Source organism: Sceloporus occidentalis, unplaced genomic scaffold, assembly GCF_023333645.1.
Source record: "Sceloporus occidentalis isolate IW3139 unplaced genomic scaffold, rSceOcc1.0.p SCAF_2, whole genome shotgun sequence".
Classification (NCBI taxonomy): Eukaryota; Metazoa; Chordata; class Lepidosauria; order Squamata; family Phrynosomatidae; genus Sceloporus; species Sceloporus occidentalis.
In genome coordinates this window covers 98,754,829-98,773,831 of record NW_028316982.1, presented here as the reverse complement: position 1 = coordinate 98,773,831, position 19,003 = coordinate 98,754,829, and the positions used below count along the sequence as shown (strand labels likewise).

The window sequence follows — 19,003 nt, the reverse complement described above, 5'->3', positions numbered from 1 at the left end:
TAGAAAGAAAGTGGGAATCTTCACTGACAAGCCAAGGAAGCTGTCAGCTATCTCAACCTGTTCCTTCTTCCCTTTTAATATCTGGCAGCAGGACAACAGAATTCTATGGACTTGATGCCTGCAGAAAGTCACAACTAGTTAAATTCTTGAGGTTACCCAGAAAACAGAAATGACACAGGAGTACAGGTGTTTGGTTGGGAACCATTGTAATTGAAATAGTATTTTACAAGCGTTTAAGTGCTCTGTAAAGATCAGCTTTAATATTATATGAAAGAACAAATCATCATAAGCTCATTATGGGGAAAATTACAGGTGAGAGCACACACATTGGGTTGGAGGGACAAGTCAAAAGTCCATAAAGAAACAGGTTTGTGGTATTGCACATCCTTCTACGCTTATTTGGCCATATTTGGGGCAGCTTCAAGGAATAGTAGATGTTTTGACTTTCTGACATTTAACATGCATAATCAACGCTGGTTTTTGTTTTCCCCATCCCTCCCTTTAAAAAACTTTTAGGAAACTTCAGGGGTAGGGCAGGAGGAAGTGCTGAGTCAATCTCAAGCATTATCAGCCTCACAATACTCAAAAAGTCAGCTACCACTGATGCAAGCAGTATTGTTCTTTTGTATCTCCAAGCTCAGTCGTTTTTCTCTGAAGAGGGAAGCAGCAGCTGCAATATTCAAAGCTAATTATTCTAGTGATTTGCTGGGTTTTCTTCCTGAGAGATATAAAATATAAACTAAGGAGAAAATGAGGAAATGCTTTGTGTATATGTATAAGGAAGGCAGTTATTAAGATAAAAGGCAATTTGAGAGTGCATCCAAGTTTATGCTTAGGTATTCTTTAAAGAAAAAAATGCAGTCTTTAACAGTCTTTGCCTTCCGGGATTGTTTTTTCAGTGCAGCAATGGAATGTGGTCATTCTGTCGGAGATGGCCTTCATTCCTGGAGCATCTAACAAGATGGCTATTTGTCAGATGGTGAGAGCACAGCAGAATTCACAATCTTCCATCTGAGTGTTGCAGCCAGGTCTTCTCTTTCTGCTTAGGGTTATTGTTTGGGCATGGCAAAATCCCAAGCGGTCTCCTGTGCACATTTCCACATGGCCCTCATGAGTCGCGTAAACCCCATGTCTTTGGGTTTTTCCAAACCCCTCATAAGCCTCTGCTTCATAATGGCGACAAACTCCTTGTTGCTCAGTTCACCGTTGCCTGTTGGAAGAAAATGAATAACAATTAAGATGGTTCTTAAAAAACAAAAACAAAATGGTCTAAAACTTTGAAAAGGCAGCAGCTCATGCCAAAATATTTTAGGGCTCACCCACATTGTCACCGCTGTGGGTAAATGTCACTCTTTAACATTCTTTTAATATACAGATCACTTATGATGCCTAAGCTAAGTCTAGCATAGCCCTGAACTACTTAAAACCTTTTTGCATTGGAAAAAATGTGGAGGGGGGGATTGTTCAGAGAAAACAAGGAAATCTGACAGAAATCCCCTTGTGACTTGCAACGTTTGTCATTTTGGGCAAAACCTATCATGTCCTTCCCCTGTTGTTCTTCATTCACTAGCCACTCATCTAAATTATGTACACTCCAAAAACCCAGTCTGTGGATTTAAAAATTCTCCAGTGTTGTTGTTCACAGTGAGAGGCTAGAGAAGCAGGAGTATGGTTGTGTGTGTGTGTTCGCATATGTGCCTTCAAGTTGCCTGTTGACTTATGGCGGCCCCATGAATTTCATCTTAGGCAAAGAATACTCAGAGATGGTTTTGCCAGATCCTTCCTCTGAAACATACACATATTTTCCTTCAGTCCCCAAATTTCTAGTATCGCAGAGAGTGAGACAATGAAAATTATTCATGCCTAATACTCCTATATTTGTCTTGTTCCCATTGGTAATTCTGCTGGCAACTTTTCTTTGGATGCCTTGACTGTACCTCTAAATGCTCATCTGAGATTCAGACTTAACGCAATGCTAGAAATTTGGACACTGAAGGAAATTTCCATTTCTTTTCCCTATAGCTATACCTCTCCACCTTCTCACTATGAACAACAACACAACTGTATAATACTGAAGAATTTAAAAAGCCACAGACTGGTCTTTTTGGAGTATACATCATGAAATGAGTGGCTAGTGAATGAAGGACAACAAGGAGGACATGATAGATTTTACCCAAAATGACAAACAGTGATAAAATGACAGGGACAAAAAATATGGGCAGAATTCTTTTTTGGAGTGACAATGTTCTCATTTTGCTCGCTCCCACAGCTACACTCCTGTTATGAGCGGGATCGCCTTAGAAGAGTGAAAGGAGAAAATGCCACTCTCATCCCTGAACCACAATCTAGTAACCCTTATAAATGTAGCCACTGGGAAAGCAAACAAATATATGAGGCACAGTTATTACAATAAAGTTCAAGGAGCCCCAGGCTCTTTATAAACTACAAAATGCGATGATTTTATGAACTGAGATACAGTAAAGTTCTCCAATCAAATGAATGCCCTGTATACATTGGAAACAATGCTATTCCACAAAAGTAACTGCAGCAAAATTCCTGAAAAACTACAGCCCACAGCCCCCATCATGGAAAATTAAGCAGATCATGAATGTACTGAAGGTCATGTTAGATTTATTTTCTCCTTCCTCATTTCCAAAATATTTCAAAGTGGATACAGTTTCTGACTGGACTGAGCTCACCCGAAACTGAACTTGCATCTTCATCTTGACTGTTCATTCCTCCAAGCCTCAGAAGATTGCAAATATAATAAACCATTACTGCACAATTTACAACTAGCAATCCTGTAATTCATACCCAGCCTGATCCTTCTGATAGAAAGACAAGGAAGATTGCTTTTTTCGCAACAGAAAATTGTGTATCAAAAAGTCTATTAAACTAGAGGTTTGATGACCTCATGACAGCAGTTGATACACAGCAGGCATGCAGTATATCTTTTATTCTAGCACTATACCTGGAAATCTTCATTTTGAAGGCAGGTTCTCTCATATGTGTATGAGAAGAGTTTAAGGTTTTTTTTAAAGACAGTACATTGAGTAAAACAATGATACATTTCTTTTTTTAAAGCATTTGTTACTTTCCCCAAATTACATTTTCTGCACTGTTATCAGACAAATCCCTTGTTTGTTTTAGATGGTTACTCAGAATACAAGGATTATAGATTCAGCATTGTTTTGCTATTTTAGCCAGAAACAAACTAGGGTCAATTAACAGATTTTGCAGGAAGATTTCTTAATGACACATTTCAGAGCAGCTCCTGGTAAGCGGTTGCAGGATCACAAAACAACCAGAAGTACAGATCAAGTATAGAGTAAAGCATCCTTTCCTTTCCTCTAATGAATCTATCCTACTCACTTTCAGCAGTATTGATCAGTGTAACGGTTCCCCCATATCTTGAATGCTGGGACCAAAATGATTAACTACTTATGAGCCCCGATACCAAGACTATCAAGAAAAGTCCCAATCGGCATCCCCAGAGTCTGTGGATTCACATCAGAAAGAAAATATGAAATCTGCTATTTTATTGTGGGTGCAATTCAGTAGCAAAACAACCTTCTGTAATGTAGCAAGGTACGTTCCCATATAACCAATGCTAGACAAACATTCCCTCCCCCTGAAATTCTTTTTGAAATTTGTTTGGATTTGGACCATGCAGAACTGGGAAGAAATATAAAAAAGGGAAATGAAGGGAGCAGACTGCCTAAGTGTGGTGAAGAGGGGAAAGGGCTCCTTGAGTTCTTCACCATTCGACAAGTAGTGATGTAAAGGATCTTTGTTTAAACTAAGGAAAGGTTTTGAAGGTGACTCAACTAGGTGCAGGAATACTAAGTACAGGAATGTATAGCAACTCATGTGATTTGTAATCTAAGTTATGCATCCTATAATTCATTTCAATGATGGTCAATGTCTATTCTGCATGTATTCATTTCTCACTTTTATTTTGCCTCTCTATTAATTACAACACTATACTGTACACATCTACCTCTCAAGGTTGGAGAGCACTTTCCCCTCTTCACCACACCACACACTGATTCTCCATGGGATCCCAGAGAGCCATAAACCCCATATCATAGCCAGGTTTAAATATCTGAATGGGTGTCATATTGAGGACAAACTTCTTTTCTGCTGCTCCAAAAACTAGGATATGGAGCAATGGATTCAAGCTACAGGAAAAGAGATTCTACATCACCATTAGGAAGAACTTCCTGTTCAGCAGTTGAATATGCTTCCTTGGAGTATGATGGAGTCTCCGTCTTTGGAGATTTTTAAACAGAGGCTAGATGGTCATCTGCCGGGAGTGCTTTGATTGAGAATTCCTGCATGGCAGGGGGTTGGACTGGATGGCCCTTGAGGTCTTTTTATTTTTGGCTTCCTTTCAGTATGAGCTGAAAATAAGACTGGAGCCTAAAAATGATGTGAAATTGCCCATTATGCCCCCTCCCTCCAAAGCTTCAGGAGCACTATTAACTATTTTTTGGGGTGAAAATAATTTTTTGGTTAATTTGAGGGAAGAGGGAGAAAATGGCCTTGCGTGCTGTACTTTCCACATCTCTAATTGATATGCCCTTTGTTTGCATATTACTGTGAAGTACAAATTTCAATATGCACTTATCATAAAAGCACACATTTCTCTATGCATTTTAGCGTAAACTTATATTTATTTTGATATTAAAAAAACAAATGGTGCATTGCAGATGGAATCAGTGGAAAATCAGAATTATAAATGCATTCCAATCCACACATTAATTCAAGAGGTGCAAGTCACATGAGTGCTTTAATATGTGGAATGAACAAAATATCTGTATGCATTGTAGCATACAGTGAGCATTGTAATAACTATTTTGATATCGTTTTCTTTTTTTACACCAAAGGAGTTTACATTAAAACCAAATGTAAAACCTGGAGACATGGGAAATCAGAACGATAAAAGCTTTCCAATTCACACATTAACTGAGGAGGTGCAAATCAATTGGGTTGCTTCAAAATGTTAAATGAACATAATTCTTAGACTTTCCTTAGGTAAGAAATATAATCATGTATGGATATTACAGGAGAAAGTTTTGAATGAGGGAAGAATTCTTCTCTTGAACAGAGTTGACTAGGTAATGTCTTTCTTTCTTAGATTAATTCAGGCTATGCAGGGGCCCTCCATATTTGCTGAGGTTAGGGACACAAGACCCCCGTGAAAGTGAAAAAACCACAAATAAAAAACCCACTATTTATTACCCTGAGAAAACACTTCTCTAAGCATTTGTAGGTCCTCCAGTGTGACTCTATGATAAACATCTGCCAGAAGTTGTCCATAGAATTGCACTGGAGGGCCTACAAATGCCTAAAAAGTGTTCCCTCTAGGAATCTCTAAGTTCTCCAGGGTGATTTCTGCAGACATTGCCCAAAGAGTTGAGCTGGAGGACTTAGAGATTCCTAGAGAGAACATATTAATCAAATCCATGAATAATCAGTTCCAGAAAGGTCAAAGATGCAAAGGTGGAGGGCTGACTGTATTATCTCCTAGTCTTTGTGCCTAACAAGGATGCTGTCGGAACAGGTCAAGAGCAATATACAAGATTATTTTGAAGGGAGGAAAACCTTTCGACACACAAGGCATATATTCATTTTGCCATCATTTCCTAAACTTGGTCAATGTACAGCCCAACAGAGTTATACTTTATACACTATGATAATGTTTTGGTTCACAGCCCATGAGCATGCAGCCTTTGGGAATGCCTATGAATTTAAAATGTACAAAGTTGTTACTGGGAATTTGAATGAAAGGCAAGTCTCACAATGAAACCTTGGGTTCTTTCTTAAACTGTAATCTTTTCCAGCTTACTGAACCTATGTAAATGTATCCTATGTAAGCCCCTGCCTCTTGGACATGCAAGATTTAACAAGCTGAAAAACAGAATCTACAGGAGAGATTTCAAGTGTAAAAAAGTGTCACACAACAACGGTGACAGCTTAAATAACTGGAATATGGGAAAGAGCAAAATCACTAACCTCTGTAGGAAAGATGTGACTGGCACCAAAGTAATTTAGCTCAAAACACAAGCCATACCAAGTGTTAATTTCAATGATCTCCAAGGATGAGAATTGTTACTTGGTTAAGTTTTACTTGCAGATAATTTAAATGGGGGAAAAGAACTTGAAATACTGATAAGCAGAGGGTGAGGTTGCCTTCAAGACAGACAAAATTATGCATCAACTTTGTCATCCAGTGGACTGATCTGGAAACAGGTCTTTGAAATCCCAGTCCAATTTACTATTAATTTTCTAGGCCTGTTTTGTTTCTCCCAGACCTCTTGACAGTGAAAGAAGAGACAATTTGTGCCAACTCTAATCCCAACACATTTTTGCTCATCACACGGTGCTTCGCTTAAGAGGCAGCCTGTCTCTTTCGAATTATTTCTTTGAGGCAAGCATTCCCTTGCTCACTCTCCACACATAAGTCAAGGGAGACATGATGGAAAAGAGGAATTCAAAGGCAATTCAAAGAAGCTCAGCCAGCACTGAGCCCTTCATCAGTGACTTTCAAATAGCTAGAAAGCCCTCTACAGCACCTTATTAAATCTCTACTCTGAACTCTGCTCTCCTTTCAAGGCAGTTTAGCATAATCCATTTATTCTATTTGCATAGGAAAACTAGCTATTGCAGCTTTTGTCATAAGTCATCCATTGGTACATATTTCGCAAAGGATGATCCTCATACAACGGTCTTCTCTCTCTTTGTCCAAAGTACCATTATACTAGCACACAAACAAAACAGAATTGAGAAATATCTTCAGAAAATGAACAAGACAAAGCAGAACTTAAGAAGTGCTTTGCTGGATCAATGTTATTATCCTAGTATAACATGGATAGGCAATCATTCCCAGAACCTCATAAGCAGAGCAGGATGGCTATAAATCAACTCATTGGTCTCTAGCTCCTGGTAAGCCATAGCTCAGGAAGGGGGAGAATTTCATGCTGTCTGTCCTCACTTTTTTGGGACTGATATCTAATTTGGAATAATGATTCTTCACACTACATACCTCTATAAATTTTTACATTGTGCTTATTAACAAAACATGATATAAACATGTATATGAAAGCATGGTAAATATGAATATAAATGTGAACGTTCATGCATTTTTAGAAAACACACATTTGAAGACTGATGGACTGAATGAGCTTTTGAGTGAATATCCATGAAATGAACACAGATTGGATACAGACTCTTTCCTACACCCTTATTTATGATATTCTGCTCTTTAAAATGGAAGTTCCACTGACATGACATTATGCCAAAAAAGCTCAAAATAATAATAATAATAAATCATCATCAACATCATCAACATCATCAACATCATCATCATCATCATCATCCCCCAAATTTCATAGCAAATCTCAGAAGCCTAGTTTGTGAATGGACTTCCAGTGCTTTTAGATGCTAATTTTATGGGAGAACTATGTTAGCTGAGTATTAAGTGACTGGCACCATCTTAGTTCTTTTTTCTCTTTCTCAAAACATATATAGATAATTGAAGTTGAATAAAACTATTGGTGCCTCATATGATATTAAAATAAAAGCAGTTTTTGTGCAGCACCAAAACATCAGAGCTGGCAAACTGAACAGACTTCTATTCAAAGTAAATAGAAAATGTTTGAGTTACTGGAGACAGAAATAACTAAATCTTGTTTGGTGACAGATACAAGGACAGGCATGATGTTCTGGGAATATGCATAAAATATCTTTACAGAAATGGGTTTTTGTGTCTGGGAGCATGTTCTGACTCCTTTGCTTCTTTTATGCTGAAGTCACTGACAGACTATGCTTCAAGTTAAGGAAAGGACACATAGAGTCAAGAGGACTAGTAAACAACAGGAATGGAGACAGAAGCAAAAGGAGAAACAGGGGCCCAAGAAGAAGTGAGGGCACAAACATTACAGGAAAGAAAGGAAACAACAGGCCTTAGGAAAGAAAGGGAGAAAGCTCACAGTAAAGGCAGGGAAAGGAAAGTTTCATGAGACGTGAGGACATGAATGAAGAAGTGAAACAAGGAATTTGAGGGTGTATAAACACCATACAGTTATAGCTACATGATCCCATGTTAACCGCCATGACTGTCTTCTGAAATCCTGGGACTTGTAGTTTGGCGAGGTGCTGAACTACAACACCTGAATGACAGCACTTGAGTTATCTGGCAAAGAATTCTAAATACCTCACACAACTACCAATCATAAGGTTCTATAATAATGGAACCACAACAGTTAAAGCAATACAAAACTGCTACGATTACATAGTGTGAATGTATCACTTGAAGGCAAGCTACCCTGTTTACAAGTGACTTGAGATCTCTCATCTGCTTTTAAATGACTCTGCAGCTAGGAATGAAAGCAACTGCTGCTCTATTGATGCACATTTTCAAAAAATCCATCCAGTTATTATTTTAGGATCTCTCACTTTTCAAAAAACAAGGTTATTGCTTTCAGCAATGAGGGTATTATTTGTCAGTGGATAAGCCAGAATGATTTGCCAGACTCTGGTCTACAGAATAAACACTCCAACATCACTTTAATGGCACACAAAATTTACTCCAGAATTTTGAAGTAATTGTGCCATGGCCTCTGACCCTCCATAGTGAAAAAGAGCTATATCTGCATTTAGAAGGCTTGCAAGAAATGCTATGAATAATGATTACACAGTTTATATGCACTGTGACAGGATGTCACTATGCATTTTTTACTTAGGTGCTAATGCTTGGACAGATGATAAGTGTTGATCTTTCCATCAAGCTTGTGGAAACACTGGGCCTTTTCTGACATAATGCATAAAGCAATAGGGTTTCTATGTGTGTTTCCCCCCCGCCCCACTCTTGACAATCATTAGGATTCATCTAGGGCTCAAAACCACAGCTGAAGATATTTGGCAGATGTTCACAAATATTTATGATCCTGAAGAAGCCAATACAGGGTAAGTGGAGTTTTTTTTTTAACAGACACATTATATGGAGGTGGTAAAAGAAAAACTTGAAAAATTGATTTGTTTTAGTCCTCTCTTTCTCAAAACAAATTACAGAGGTTTCATAAGTGGTCCAATATACAGTCGGCCCTTCTTATACATGGATTTTTTATACACGGATTCAAGCATACACGGTTTGAAAATGTTCCATTTTTTATAAGGGACACCATTTTGCTATGTCATTATATGTAATGGGACTTGAGCATACACGGATTTTGTTATACACGGGGGATCTTGGAACCAAACCCCAGCATATAACAAGGGTCCACTGTATATCAAAAGATTCAAGAATAATATTCCTGGCTTGATATTCTTTTAGTAATTGTGTCACTTCAGTATCTGAAGTAGAAAATAGCACAGTAGAAAATTATCCCCAAGAACGTAAATTAAGCATTACTAAGCCAGATATCTGATGGCCTAAAGCGGTATTAGAGACTAATCAGAAAGGAGGTGGGGGGCCTATTTCAAAGCATTAAAGGAACAGAAAATATCACCATTAAACTGTCAGGAACTAAGATAGACCAGCATTTACTAGGACTGTTTCACAGGTGGCATGATTCTTACATGGAAATTATCCCTATGATGGGATGCCTGTGTGGAAAAATGCACTGAAACCAACAGGTAAAGACATGAAAAGTCCAGCAGTTCAAGAAAAGTCACAATGGTGCTTTACAGAGCGCCGAAAAGCGGTGCTCTGCCTGTGCCGTCATTAGCTGCGCCGAAAAACCGCGAGGCTTCCCGGCGCAGCTAAAAAGAAGCGCCAAAATGGCTCTACTTCTTGCGTCGCGGAAATGATGCGACGAGGCGCCAATGGCACACTCAGCACATAAAAATGGCCGCGCCTGTGTATATAGGGCGCGGCCATTTTTACGTCCCCGTCACGTGCTGGGGTGAGGCCAGTATGGACGCTAGGTCCTCGGCCAACCCCTAGCATGTGACGGGGGCGCCGCAAAGGCCTGTGCGGAACGGGCCAATATTAGAAGAGAAATATGCAATTAGTTGTATCTAATTATTCAACTAATCTCTGCCTCTATTTTAATGCAATTAAACACACTCACAGGAGAATAAAAATATTGACAAATGGTGCAAGTGCAGACTCTACTAAATTCAGCATCATTTGAGTACAACAGCAGGAGCACAGAGAAGAGAGTTCATGAGGTTACCAACTCACCATTAAGTACCCTTGGGCATAGATTCAGAGATTGCAAGTTTAGGGTTGCAGTCTCCATAACGTGAGTGAGAAATTCAGATTATATCAATATAAAAGGTGAGGTGAGTACAAGAAGGAACCAAGATGAAGTACAAAAAAGCACCAAGTTAAAGCAATACAAAACTGCTATAATTGTGTAGTGTGGCTGAATCCCTTGAAGGCAGGCTGCCATGTTTACAAGCCCTTTGAGGTCTCTAATCTTCTTTTAAATGACTTTGCAGCTAGGAATGAAAGTAACTGCTGCTCTATTGATGAACATTTTCAAAATATTCACCCAGTTATTCTTTTTGGATCTGCTATTACTTTTCAAAAACCCAGGTTATTCATTTCAGCAATGAGGGTATTCTTTGTCAACAAATAATTTTTCTCTCTCAACAATAGGGTAAGGGAAAAAAAAGGGAAAGCTCTTTATTGTCCAGGGTGACCAGATGTCCTCCTGGAATATTGGAAAATTGGATCAGCAGTTGTAATGTCTCCCCTAAGTGACATTCCTAGAGCATCAAAGGACAGACCAAATGACTAGTCTGATACAAGGGGTACACTACTTTCAAGAGATGGGAGATATGAAGAACACCTTTATTTTGAATGCTTACTATGCAGAGCACTGATTGTCACTGAAATGGTTAAATTATTATCTTTTCTAAACAAGAGCCACATACACCCCAGTATGTTGAAAATTCTGGGCTAAATCTCAACATTATGCAAGCAACTTCTTGCACAAACACCTCTGAAGAGTCTTCCAAACTCCTGCAGCAAATTTGAGGACGTGGAAGGTTGCACAAGGAATTTTGGCGTTGCTGTGGATTTGATACTAATTATTATACTTGATAACATTAATGTCACAGTTTTCTTCTAGAGAGGTCTAAATGACATAGGTGGTTTTTATCTGCTCAATGTAATCTTCACACAACCACCCTGTGAAATGGATTAGAATGAGAGATAGGCATTGCCCAAAGCCATTCAGTGAACTTTGTGGGTACATGAGAAATTGAATCTGGCTCTCTGATCCAAGACACACTAACAACTACAACATGAAAATGGACAATGCTCACCATCACAGTCAAAAAGAGCGAACACCACATCACAGACATGGTCTGACAGCTCCACTTTTGCCACGGTCTTGGCTACCTGCTGCATAGTATCTGAAAGAAAAGGAAGAACACACTGTAAATCAGATAATGATCCAACAGAGGAGATTAAAGGACCAACACTGATCATACTCATACTACCCCTAGTCATAAACACAACAGCAGCAGGAATTCTGTTCCCCAAGTCACTCATCCCCACCCCTTTTGTCTTGAAGTGACAAGTACTTTTCATACTAAATGCACTTGGTAGTTGGAAGGGTGAAAGGTGCTGAAACCAGCATGTAATTTCTCATCTAACAGCACTGCTGAAGCCAATCATACCACATGTAGCCTGTCGTTCTGCTGATGGGCATTTCATTACAGTCCATTTGACATGGCAGTGGAGAAATGGGGAAAAAGATGGGTGGGTCTGGCAAAAGCAATGTTATTTCAGAAAGCTTCAGAATCTCAGAAATATGCAGGCAAAAGACTGCATCTGGTATATTCAGCAAGGGACAGACAGACTGGAAGTACAAGGACAAAGCTTGTCAGGAAACTCTCCCATGAATGAAAAAAAAAAAGGGGGGGGGGATATACTCAGAGCTTATATACTACATGTTGCCTTTTAGGACTAGAACTCCCAGACTCCCCTGGTCAGTATGGCCAATACCTTGTCAAAGCTCTGATCTGTACTGTTTAAGCAACTCCAATCTGCTTGAATTGATTTTGCTCAATGGACTGTGGCCTTTGTTGACATACATATATCCAAGAGTATGACCCTAAATAACTTTCAGTATGTGCTTCCCACAGACAAACCCAAACATTTTAGTCCAAAGGGGAAAAAGCTGTATGCCAAAGATGGTAATAAATCAACTCTATTGAGTTTTTATGCACAATAAATATTATTATGTATAAACACAAATCTGCACCCCACCCTTTACTTCCTTCCCTTGACTGAGAGAATTTCACCCCAAACACCAAAGATGTAATGATGGAAATGAGAAATTATAATCAAAACTCATTCCATTCTTACTGGACCCCACAAAGAAAGAAGAGAAGTAATCCCTAAAGCAATGGGCGCAAGCAATGAAGAGCCTTTATAATCATTTTTGCAATTTCAAGGATTAGTTGTAAGTGGAAATCTAAAATGTCCAAAGACGGCTAAGTACTTTCATAAACAAATTTGCCTGGGATAATTGCAGAGTAATAAATAGAATATGTTTAATGTCAAACAGGATGATACATTCAAGATTTCATAAGTGTTTTTTTCTTCATGAAAGGGATCCATAAAACAAAAATCACTATTCCTTAGAGAATAAATGAAAGATGACCTTCATCTCCTTTCTTCAACTATTTATCATCTATATTGTTTCAAATCCACACATAGTGTATGTACTCATGTATAAGTCCAGAGGTTTTAGTCAAACCACTGACTTCAAAAAACTGAGACAATTTATCCATGAGTCAATTAAGTACTGTACTTTTGTGTGCATGTGTGTGTGCAAGTACAGTGCGCCCGAATGAATGGGGCACGTGCCCATGGCGCATGCACGCTGCCGCAGCGGGTACAAGTCCCATTCAAGTGAATGGGCTCGAGCATAGGCAGTATTTGGCTTTACGTGAGGGGGTCCGGAGCAGATCCCCCACGTAAGCCAAGGGCGCACTGTACTGTACTTTAACTCTTATTAAAAAAGGAACCATCCCCTGGGGAAAGGGATGAGGATAAACTACCCTGGAATCAATGACCTGACCCCATAACTTTCTCATCCATCCAGCTTTTAGTGTGAGCACAGTTATCCCTGCTGGAATTCTGCAAGTTCTTTGGCATTGTTTTCCTTTGCTTCATTCCCGAAAGTTACTTTTCAATAGTTACGTATCTTGACATAATTATCACTTTGTGTTTTAATCTTATGATTTACTGTATTTTAGTTTTATCTGTTGTTCTTTTTTTTAAAATGTTTTCATGTTTTAAACCACTTTGAGAGTCTCAGTCCTGGGAGAAAGACAGATAAAACTTAAGAAGATATATCTAGAAACAGAAGCTTCTAATCTCTTCTTCTTGCATACAAAGAGTGAAAGGGAAGAAGGGGGCATGTATGAATTCCGAAATTTGCTGCTGCTTATTCTGGATCAGTAAATAAAACATTTGAAGAATTAGATGAATGTGGTCATGGTCTCTTCAGACAGAATTCCAGAGGTAAACAATAACTGGTAGTCTTGCTTGTATCCCAAGCAAGACTACCAATTCTCACAAAGCAAAATATCTTTTCAAAGAATTGTAACTAGCCAATTGCTGTTATGAAGAACAAGGAAACCACAATGAAAGATTAATTATATAACACTGATAAAACAACAACAACAACAGAACTACTGTTATACAATTGCTTCAAAAATGCCTATTCAGGAACTTTTATACTTATGTTTTCCCTTTGCTTTCTTATGATTGTCCTCCCACCCACACCTGCAGGAAAAAAGGACACTAGGCCAGCACACGTAACTGTTCTTCAACAGATTACATCCCAATGAAAGGCAAAGCCTTGCAGAGGCTGCAATGACCTAATCCCTTAGATTTCTCCTTATTCAGTCATGCAAAGCAGGCCAATGTCTTTCAGCTTAATGACCTGAAGAATGGTTCCCTTGGTTGGAAAGGAAAATAGGTAACTTGCTTTTCAATGTAATGGAAACCTCTGATCTGTCAAGAGCATTTAAAAGTGCAGACACTGGAAAAGCACAAATCCCCATGGCTGTATGGTGGTTTTTATCCTCACTTCTGTTTTCAGAGTAGATGAGGAACTCATTCATGCTTCTGCTGTACATCATTCATCTGTGTTTATACTTTGAGCCTGATAGAAATTCTGCCTCTGAAATCTAATGAACCCATTGGTGAGATACATGTCAACACAGTCATAGAAGATTTATTTATCTATGACATTTTCACAATGCATTGTACTCAAAGCAGTACACCAAGTGGTTCACAGTCAGGTAGTTTATATACAACTATAGCTCCACAATGAATTGATCATAGATCCAGGTAACTTCAGCATACAGAAAGAGCCTGCTTCTCAATGTAACAGTCCTTTTAGACTGCATGCCTTGAATTGCAACCTCACCCCTGTCTCCAGCATTGCGGAAGAAACAGGGAGTCCTTTTGACAGATGTGAGAACACACAGTGAAGCAGCTAGGTAGTTCACCACCTGCTCTGCTTGTAGAGGAACTCGGGTTCAGTTCCTGGCATTTTCACTTATTAAAAGGACCAGGTGATAGGAAGGACTTCTGCCTGAGGCTCTGGAAAGCAGCTGTGAATTAATACTGGGCTTTATGGACAATTAGCCTGACCTGGTATAAATGGTTGCTTATGTTTTTCTTCTCCAGCTCAGACTGCACCTCATTATAGTTATGGTCCAAAACATCTGGGGAGGCTCCAGGTTGCTTGCTTTTTGTTGTTGTTGTGTTCTTTCAAATTACTTCTGACTTATGGGGACCCAAAGGCAAACCTATCACACAGTTTTTGGGGGCTGAGAGTGTGTGACTTGCCCAAGGTCACTCAGTGGGTTTCCATGGCTGAGCAGCAAATCGAACTCTAATCTTCAGAGTCGTAGTACAGGGCTCAAACACTACACCATACTGGCTCTCTGCTTACCTTTATTGTTGCTGAATTCCCCTGACACACTCATGATTTAGCTTCACTTACTATACTTTGATCCATTTGTTTTTAACCTTCAGGACAATACTGTATAATTCTACTGCTTTTCCTCAAATCTAGCCAAAGCACTTTCTGTATGAACTGATGCATTTATGAATGCTTGCAAGTAGGCAGTGTGTGTCAAAATTTACTCTAGTGGTATGGGAGCAGTTACAGTTAATTCCCAAGCAATTTCTGCATAAAATCTGGCTCGATTGGGCTAAACAATTCTGAATCAGTTTTTTGCCAAGTGAACAGCAGGGGAACCTCATTATGTGTAACCAAAGCACACATGGAGCAACATGGTAAATTATGCTGCATCACTCAAGGTTTCAAGGGGAAAACAAGTATACATACATTGCGGGGAAATTGCCATGGCCACTTACAGCTTGCCAGTGCTTTAAGCAATTAAAAATTATTAAGCATGCATATGATGTATCTCAAAACACGCCTTTCATCCCAAAGGTCCCTGGGCATAAATTGCAAATTACACTGGGGTAAATGCAAGGCATTTGACTTGATAATGAACTGTAATTCACGCTAATGGATGCTCTGGATGAAGGCAATCAGTCCTACAAAAAAGGCTCAGTGAAGGCCTTTTGTGAACTGTCCTATGTGAACATGCCTCAGACACCCATGAAACATAATTAAATTAGAGCAGCCTAGTCTTTCTTTTTCTCTCCCCACCCGTTAACTTTTATCAGGTAGTCAGAGCCAATTAATCCAAACGTTCTTGCATTTATCTCCACACTATACTGAGCATTAGTCAGGGCGCACATTCCTATTTACCTTGATAAGGACATGCCCAAGAACCAGAGACAAAAGAGAGGAAGTGTTGATGTTCTGTGTGCTCTGATCTCCTTCCAAAGTGCCTCTAGAGTACATGAGCAAAAACAATCTGTTGCTGTCCTGATGCCTAATGAATCTTGTGCCCAAGCTGACACAAAACAGATGGGACAAGCACACCTCTGCATAATATTGTTGATGATCCTCTGTTCACTGCTAATCACTTGGCACAAACTTGTTACCACCCTCTTGGGATGGCTTTCATACCTTGAATTTTGCAAGTATCTGCTATAGCATCTAACGGTAGTCAGGACAAGAATTACTGATCACTTGGATGGGAGACCACCGACCACGTGCTGTGGACCATATTTGCTTTTTCCTTAGTATGTTTATAAAATTACATTAAATTACCATTTGAACTGTCAACTATTTACAGATTTCTTTAAATAGATCTTCCTACCCTTTTATTAAATAAATGAGTATTAGCATTATCCTCTGTATACTGGTTCTACTTGATTCTTCCTGACTTTCACTTCATTATTATTTCATGATCCTCTGCTGTTAAACAAGTTTCATCTTTCCACACTTAGTTTCCTATTCTTTATACTGTAATTTCAAATCACTGTCAATCTTTATCTTTATACTTTGAAATCATTATACACTTTTTATTCTTCAAAGCCCTTTGAATATACATTTCCCCAGTTCTGATTCAAATAATCTATTAAAGGTTTCCAGTCCTATATGAAACTTGCCAGGTAATCCTTCTCTGATCAGACAGGTCAGCTTGTCCATTTTAGCCAAGTTGTACATCTTAAGAAGCCAATCTTAAGTGTTGTAGTCTCATTCCACTTTTGTGCATAGCTGAGTCTGGCTACCATTACCAAATAAGACTATCTTTCAGAGGACAAACTGGCAAAGACACCTCTGAGTACTCCTTGTCTAAGAAAATCCTATGCAATTAATGGGATTGCCATAAGCCAATGTGCAACTGGAAGCCACATGAACACACACACAACACACTACCAAAATAACCTACACCAGAGTTTGAAAAGATTACTTAAAAAAAAAGACAGAATCCCTCAGATAGTATGGCCATAGTGGTTGGGGAATTCTGGAAGCTGTAGTCCAAGAATGTAACCTTCCCACTTGTTGTATGCCGTCAAGTCATTTCCAATTTATGGTGACTCCAAGGAAAATCCATCATGAGGCTTTCCTAGCAAGATTTGTTCGGGGGGGGGGGGGGGTTTGCCTGTGCCCTTTTCTGAGACTAAGAGAGTGTGACTTGCCCAAGATTACCCAATGGATTTCCATAGCTAAGCTATGGAACCCTGACGTCCAAAGTTGTAGTCCAACGCTCAAACCAATGCACCATGCTGGCTGTCTTCACCACTGTAAATTAAAAGGTTTGTGACCTATCCTATTTGGCACCATAGGCATGATCTATATACCTATGCAGTGAAGTGATGAAATTCACTATGCTTCATGAGCTGCATTAATTTTTACCAAAATTCACAGTCCCTTTTCCTGTCTGCCTACTACATATTTACTAATCAACTTGCAGCCTACAGCAAGGAAAAATTACAATGGAAAGAATCTTGCTATTTCTTATACAATTATGCAATTGTCTTTTAAGAATCTAATTGTCTTTTATGCTCCCAATATGTAAAGAAATATGTATATTTGAACACTGAAGTCAGTAGGTCTGAAAATGTTCTGCAGTCATAGTAATCCTGCAAATCTTACACGGTTGGCCCTCCACACTTGCAGTTTTGACTTTTGTGGATTTGATTATTTGCAGTTTTGATTAATATATTCTCTCTAGGAATCTCTAAGTCCTCCAGCGCAATTCAGCTGGATGTTGACCACAGAGGTGTGTTGGAGAATCTAGAAGTTCTTAGAGAAAACATTTCTCTAGGCATTTGTTGTTCCTCAAGCATGATTCTATGATCAATCTCTGGCAGATGTTGACCATAGAGTTCCACTGGAGGGCCTGGAGATTCCTAGAGAGGTGTTTTCTTAGGTAAAAAGAATAGTGTTGGTTTTTTTATTTGTGGTTTTTCCACATTCATGGGGGTCCTTCACCCTTAACCCCAGCAAATGTGGAGGGACCACTGTCCTTGCTTTGCTGTAAATAAACCAAAGTTACAAACCATTAGTATAGCACTTAGCAAGGAGTACAGTGTACTCCCTGATTGTTAATGCATCTGAAGACAAGCCCCAGTTGGGCTCACCTGGAATGGTAGCTTCAGCCTGAATGCCTGGAAGAAAGCTCATTAGTGTAGGTTGGTTGGAAACATGTTAGTTTTCAATTAATTATAAAAGTCATCCTGTGAACAAAAGCTTAATAGCTTTTTCCAGAGGCAGACCAACCAGTGCGCTCAGAAAATATGGTGACCCAGTTTGCAGGATACTGGTGTATTTTTTCCAAAGTTTCACAACATCTGCAGTAACCAGTACACAATCTGCTTTCACATTTGCAAGGCAAATGACTGTGTAATCATTCTGATATGAGTCCAATTTACTGGGGGAGTGGGCAGGTAGATAGTGTTCAACAAGAGCAAGGCTATCCCCAGGCCAAGAGCAACAACTGATGCTGGGAAAAATCTCATGGCATGAAAAAGTACAATAGTGAACCCAGGCCTATCACTCCCTTCCCCTACACATACATCTTTCAAAGGCAAAATGGGCAGGTTTAATCAATATGTGCCCAGTTAATTAATAATATACAATAGTAATGATGTCATGACTCAAATGTTCCCAGATCTTATAGCCTGGTGTAAAATCTCCAGTCCTCAGGGGGAGGAATCTGAGGACAAGAGCACTGCCTTGAAAAACGTGTGTGCATTCTCCTTAGCTATACTTGGTGTTTTTTTTTAAATGAATGACATATTCTTGTTGATACTTAACATATTATGCTTAATGACATCACCAGGGGCTAACCCTTGGAATCAGGATCTGACCCTGAATTTTATGGGTCTGGCATGGTACTAACTTTGCAAGCCTATATTAGTCATTGCTAATTAAAATGAAACATGAAGCATAGGACAGGGAAAGTAACTGCTGGCATCACAGCACAGATGGAGCTTCTTTTACGGCCACCCTTCCTCAGCCATAACCTCGGTAAAAATATCTTTTTACCATCATGCTGCAATTAGTATTAGTGAGCGGGAAACTTCCACTTTGCTCAGTTTTAGCAAAATTACCTTAAGGGCAACTGAGTAGGTGTGTTACACAAATGC

The 19,003-nt window shown here is 39.2% G+C and overlaps 1 protein-coding gene across 3 annotated transcripts in view; it reads right to left on the bottom strand.

Moving 5' to 3' along the window:
- Positions 1-200: 200 nt before the first annotated feature.
- Positions 201-19,003, bottom strand: part of MICU1 (mitochondrial calcium uptake 1) — a 180,494-nt gene continuing 161,691 nt past the window's right edge. For all 3 annotated transcript variants that reach the window (XM_089510395.1, XM_089510397.1, XM_089510396.1), the window contains 2 exons: positions 11,281-11,370; positions 201-1,210 (listed from right to left, as the gene is read on the bottom strand). In XM_089510395.1, coding sequence (XP_089366521.1) covers positions 1,050-1,210; positions 11,281-11,370 — 251 coding nt within the window. In that variant the 3' untranslated portion in view covers positions 201-1,049. The remainder of the gene's footprint in view (positions 1,211-11,280; positions 11,371-19,003) is intronic.